The sequence below is a fragment of the Peromyscus eremicus genome, chromosome 1 (genome assembly GCF_949786415.1).
Source record: "Peromyscus eremicus chromosome 1, PerEre_H2_v1, whole genome shotgun sequence".
In the NCBI taxonomy this organism is placed as follows: Eukaryota; Metazoa; Chordata; class Mammalia; order Rodentia; family Cricetidae; genus Peromyscus; species Peromyscus eremicus.
In genome coordinates, this window is record NC_081416.1 from 188,671,225 (window position 1) to 188,677,576 (window position 6,352).

General features: G+C 41.3%; 1 protein-coding gene across 1 annotated transcript; it reads right to left on the minus strand.

The window, feature by feature from the left end:
* Nucleotides 1–5,057: 5,057 nt before the first annotated feature.
* Nucleotides 5,058–5,918, minus strand: LOC131902682 (vomeronasal type-1 receptor 4-like). The gene has a single exon (XM_059253695.1). It carries the CDS (start codon nucleotides 5,916–5,918, stop codon nucleotides 5,058–5,060), a length of 861 nt encoding a protein of 286 aa, XP_059109678.1.
* Between the last annotated feature and the right edge of the window lie 434 nt (nucleotides 5,919–6,352).

Below are 6,352 nucleotides of genomic sequence, written 5' to 3' on the forward strand. Positions count from 1 at the left end.
ACATTTTTGTCAGTACAGAACATACAGAATACCACAGTTTTTGTATGATTAGGTTTAAACTGAAGGCAGCACCAGGACAAGAGTTAATAATTTGGGAGAGTTGTAAGGCTCTTGGTGGAGGGAGGTGTTATTACAAGGCTGTGCATTGTACTGTAGCTTACTTGGTCATCAACAGTGGAGAAGCTGGCTTTGAGAAGGGAGTGGGGAGCAAAGGCAGCAAGCTACTGGACAAAGCTGTAACAGTGTAACACTGGAGGAAGAGCTGACATGGGAGCAAGAGTGGCCAGATGGGTGGGGAATTTGGTTTTATGGCTGAGGGTTGGGTGGTGTTGGAAAGAAGGGAGGGGGCTTTTTAGATGGATGGTAGCAAGGAGAGAGGAAAGGGCTGTTGGAATTTTGCAGCTGGAGCAATTCTGGGACCCACAGCCACGGAGGAGGCAGGAGAGATGGCATCGGGGTTTCAGTGCCCTATATGGGTCTAAGTATGCTGCAGAAGTTCCAGGAGGGAAGAGAGTGACTGGTTGTTAAGGAGTGTTGGAGAGGCTGATGTGCTCTATACAAGAACACTGGTATCTACCCACCAAGCCAGGCTGAACCTTGCAGAGTTGGAGGTGCTGACCTGGGAATGAGTGTGGACCAGCCCAATGGCAAGGAGAAGGATGGATTATTAGGAGTAGCAGGGCACTGTTGGAGCATCACCAGAGCTTGGGGCAAAGGCTGAAAGGAAGCAGGGACTATGGCACCTGTGAACAGTGGGGACTTTAGGAGTGGGTATAGCAGCTCCAGTCTGAGGACTGTGGTCTATGGTATCACTGCTCAGACTGAAGCTGGAAATCAGACTGGCTCTGTGGCATCATGTGCTGGATGGAGAAGGGGGTAGGGCTGGATGTACGGGCAGCAGAGCAGCTGGTGGGCATGGAGGGCCTTGAAGTAAGTATTCCTGCAGCACAGAGAGGATTAAAAAGACCAAAAAATGGTACAGAAGGTTACAAAGTTCATAGAATATACGAGTCACACAGAGGGCTTGGGGGCAGACAGAAGAGAAAGCAGAGACACATTCAGTTGCTAAAGTTTTTGTGGGGGGCTAATGTGCATGATTAATATGAGTTTTTAGGTTGGGGCAGAGTGTTTCCATCACCAATGGTGGCTAGAGAGTCACATGGATGAAGGAGTGGGGAGGGTGGCAGAGGAAGGAGCTTGTTCAGAAGGCAACTGATCATAAGAAGGAGGACGGGGTTTGTTGGCTAGATTGAAACACTTCAATTTTAGGAACAGAAGAATCAGGGAGAGTGGCCGAGGACTTGAAAGCAAGGGGGCGTGGGATGGTGAGCAGCACACATACAGGGAGGGTGTGGAGTGGAGGAAGGAAAAAATCAGAGACACAAGGGTCTTCTTCCATTGTCCTTTGCACTCAAAAAAGTTGTAAAGACCCTGAAGAATTTTAGGATCCAAAGAGCTCTTAGGTGACCATTTATATTGATTATTTATTGAATATAGAGCTTAGGTAGTATATTGAACCACCTTAGGAAATTTGATGTCTGTGAGTTTCTAGCCATTTGAGATTACGGAGGAGACATCTTAAAGTTTTGTCAGTCAGAAAGGAGGGGGCAGAACCCATCACCCTTAGTGGTAGGTGGGCCAAAGTCAAGAAACAAGGTCTCCCTATGTCTCTAGAGGCTGAGGAAAGGTCTCTAGGAGGAAGTAGGTTTTCACCCAGGGCTCAGCCACCAAGAGGAAACCCAGAATGAATTCTGGAAAACCAGAATGAATTCTGAACCTGTTGACAGGTTTTATTCAGAGGGGAAAAGGGCACCAGATTCCCCCGGTGCATCCATGAAAAGTGAAAGGGGAAGCCTCCTACCAAACCAGACTGGACTGAATGTGCCTATCTAGCGTCCAGTTCATGGGGAGTCTACCACAGACAGTGAAGGTCATGGTGGGGTGCAATCTCCCTAATTCCACAGGACAGAGTGGGGACACTGGACACTCAACAGCTGTCACCCAATTACCTGAGGACTGAAAACATACATAAAAGTAACATAAAAACACAGTAGGTTTTATTTAAGAATATGTATGTATATATGTGTATATATAGGCATAAAATAACAATTAGTGAATAAAAGAGGCAAAGAATAAAGTAATGGACAGGTATATGAGCAAGGTTAAAGGGACAAAAGGAAAAGGGGAAATGATGCTATTATATTATAAATTCAAAAACTAAAAGAAAAAAATCATGTATAATGGACCAAAAGTATTGGCTCTTTTCATATTGAGAGACATATATCAATTATTGTAAAGGTAACATGAAGTTTTGAGCATGAGAATCACTGTAATAGACTTCTGTCTATCTTCTGATAGTATATATTTATCAAATTAAAGGGAAACTGAGGGTCACAATTGAATTAAACAAAAGATGAGAATTTCCCTTTTTCTATAAACACTATAAGACTCTTCCAACTTGTAAATTACCACCAAACTATTGTATATTTGGACAATAAAAAAGGCTTTATGGGAGATTAAAGCAGCACTAACTTGAGGGTTCAGGTTAGAAATTCACAATTACTATGTGTTTTTCCATAGAATGCTCTAATGTCGAAATAACACCATCATGATCTCAGACCTAGAATATTTTTTGAATAGATACTACTACTGTCTGTTACTGAACTAAAGGCTGAGAAAACACTCTAATCTGCCTACACACACACACACACACACACACACACACACACACACACACAAAAACACACACACACACACAAACACACACACACGTATATATATATATATATATATATATATATATATATATATATATATATATATATATATATATATTCCTCAACAAGATGATGTTGTTCCTATATCATCTTTTACTCTTTACTGGCTTGGGGAGATTCAGTACAGCCCTGGGAAACATGAAAATCAGGGCTAGGATTTCTGGGTTAGAGGCAGAGGAAGCAAGCCAGTATTAAAACAGCAGCCATAATAACCTCCAGCATCAGCTCTCATTATCAAGTGGATTTAACCTCAGCAGCTACTACAGGGAACTGTATATAAAAAGAGAAAAATCATGGGATTAGGATGTGTCTAGGACCCCATTCCTCTTAATGCCTGAGCACATTCCTCCCCATTTTCTGTGTTCTCTGTATGAATTTGTCATTCCACAGCCCTGAATCCAAATTCCTATTTTTTTTTAATATGTTCACTTCCTCAGCTCTCAACATGGATTTTCCCTGAAGATTTTTCTCACAGTCTGCAGCTGAAATACTGTCATGGCTGTCTAATTTTTGCTATGATGATGATCTCAGTTCTAAGGTCTATATAAGATCTATAAGATCTCTGCTGCCAGGAGAAGTCAGTTCCGGAGGAATGGGAAGTCAGTCCTACATTCACAAATAAAATCTGTTTCACCAGAATCAGGAGAGTGCAAATATTTCCTTAGAGAATAATTTCACTCTCTGCTGTATGCATCACCCAAGGAAGTCACTACCATCTCATTTTTTTTTAATTTGAGAAATCATCTCATATATTAGGAATCTACATACACTTAAATAATTCCTGTAATTTCCTTGTTTTCTTTCTTTCTTTCTTTTTTTTTTTGGTTTTTCGAGACAGGGTTTCTCTGTGTAGCTTTGCGCCTTTCCTGGGACTCACTTGGTAACCCAGGCTGGCCTAGAACTCACAGAGATCCACCTGGCTCTGCCTCCCGAGTGCTGGGATTAAAGGCGTGTGCCACCACCGCCCGGCTTCCTTGTTTTCTTTCTAAAAATGCAATGGCATGGTAAAAGTAGCCTTTTTAGCCCTGTGAATTCTCCATTTTTTTATGTACAAAGTTATATGGATAACAGTAGTGTTATTAATATTTCTTTAACTCACAAAGGTTTGCCTCATTGTGACTGTCTCATTCACGAGCAAGCTTCTATGGGGGTAGGGGGGATTCACTGAGCTGTATCTTGGCCCATTAGAGTCTGTCATAAGGTCCAGGAACATGCTCTCTTTTTCTCTCTCTGCCTATCTCTCTCTCTCTCTCTCTCTCTCTCTCTCTCTCTCTCTCTCTCTCTCTCTCTCTCTCTGTCTTTATGTCTATCATCTATCTATCTATCTATCTATCTATCTATCTATCTATCTATCTATCATCATCATCATCATCATCATTTCTCTCTCTTTTTATTTTCTTATTTATTTTACAGCCAGATCTCGGCCTCCTCTCCTTTTTCTTCTTCTTCTCCTCCTTTCCCTCCCCCCTCAATACACCCCTCTTACTTATTTAAAGAAAAGATGCTGGCTTCCCATGGGTGTCAGCAAAGCATGGTATATCAAGCTGCCTTAAGACAAAGCACCTCCACCTGTATTGAGGCTGGACAAGGCAACCCAGCACGAGGAACAGATTCCCAAGAGCCAGCCAGTGCATTTGTACTGAGGATGTTACAAGGGAAGAAAGATACAATATCACACTCACAAAGGGAAAGTAATTGCAGGGTGAATTTCCACCTTTTATTTTAAAACAATGATGAGCAGCATAGAATGCAGCAGAACAGGGAAACAAGTGAGGTGGAAGCATGGAGTTCAATTAAACCATTGATTTGTTTATTTCAGGGCCAATCAACCAAATTCCAGAAAGCACAACACAAAGGGGTATTGTACTTTTTAACAATTACTTTAATCTGAAACTTAAAGTTTACCTAATTTTTTATTATCTTTTGAAATTTACTTATGTTACACCCTCATCTAAATATATACCTTGAAGTGTAACTGTCATTATTTAAATAAATCCATTTGCATGCTTGTGCAAAAAAAAATTACACAGCAAATAACATGTGTATTTGTGTGTGCATGAACACACTCATCTGAATTCACAGCAATAGGATGGTTCATCTGTAATATCCTCAAAAGTCATGTGGCATGAGTGTGATTATGCTCACTATTCTTTCAGAATGACTCAGTAAGCAAGTAAGAACTGGGCAGCAGCTTTCAATTTAACTCTTGGTCAGAGACTTTGGGGAAATGTCTTTTCATTTTCAAGAGCAAGCAGTAGCTAGATGTGGAGGAGTCATGGCTCATGAGGAGAAAAGGACAAACAGTGGGGAAAAAAGGGAGGCTGTTGCAGTCACATGTACCAGAGACAATCTGGGATTATACACAAGAGTCACAAGGAATTGACAGGCAGAAGAGAGTGTGTAAAAGGAGACAAAGGTAATGACCAGGAGAAGGATGGTTTTAGAGGCTCTGGACTCAGGGGAGGATCTGGAGGAGATGTTGGCCCTGGGCATTTGCTGCATCCTTTGCTTGTGCTTGTACAGTGTGATGACCATTGAGACACTGGCCCATAGCATGAGTCCCAGAAAAAGAATATCAGGAGCTGACAGCAATACTGCATACAGGAAGTCACTAGTTTGGTCATGACGGACAGAATAGCAGTATAAATAGGATTTCAGATTTGCTGTGCTATCATTTCCGTATTTTGCCCTCACATGCACAAGATTGACAGTGCTTATAAAGAAATGAATTGCCCAGTTCAGGTACATAGAGTAACGGATGTACTTGTGTGAATTTATTTTAAGCTCTGAATACTTGTAATCCCTGGGGCTGATGATGGTGGCCTGAAAGACACTGAGGAAGCAGGTACTGCCAATACAAACACCCCTACTTATTCTGTGAAAAGAGAATACCAATTTGCATCCAGTATCATTGAGGAAATCTGTCAATCCAAAAGCTGCCATTGTGTGTGGCACTCCTTTAAATAGGACAGTTAAGATGTTGGCTACAATCAGGTGCATCAGAACCCAGTCTGTAGACCTTAACCTGTACCTTGCTAGGTAAAGAAACAGATAGTGGTAGAGAAGCAAGGAATTCCCCAGAAATCCAATAATAGTCAGAGACAAGATGACCACTCTTACAGACAGCTCACTGTCTGTCATGATGCAAGTTTCTGAACTCAGACTGATGATTTTGCATGAAAAGATGAGGCGGGGACCACATGCACTGTGTCACAGGACACAGGATAGTGATTATCAATTCTGAATGAGTCCACAAGATACATTCAACCTATAGGGCATCAACCACTTTGACATGAATGTCATACATGAAGGCAGTGGAATAGGGCACAAAGTGCTTCAATATTTTTAGATTCATACTCTTTGGAATGTGCAAAGAGGCAGCAATATCTCAACAGGACAGGAGCAAAATATATCCAGCGGCCCTGAAACACAGTCATGACTCATTTTAAAACTTGGCCAATAATCAAATGACATACATTTAACTTTGAAAAACAAGCTTGAATCCATGTAAAATATGATAAGATGACAACAAAATTATTATTAATTTAAGATTACAGCTAATCTCTGTATTGACA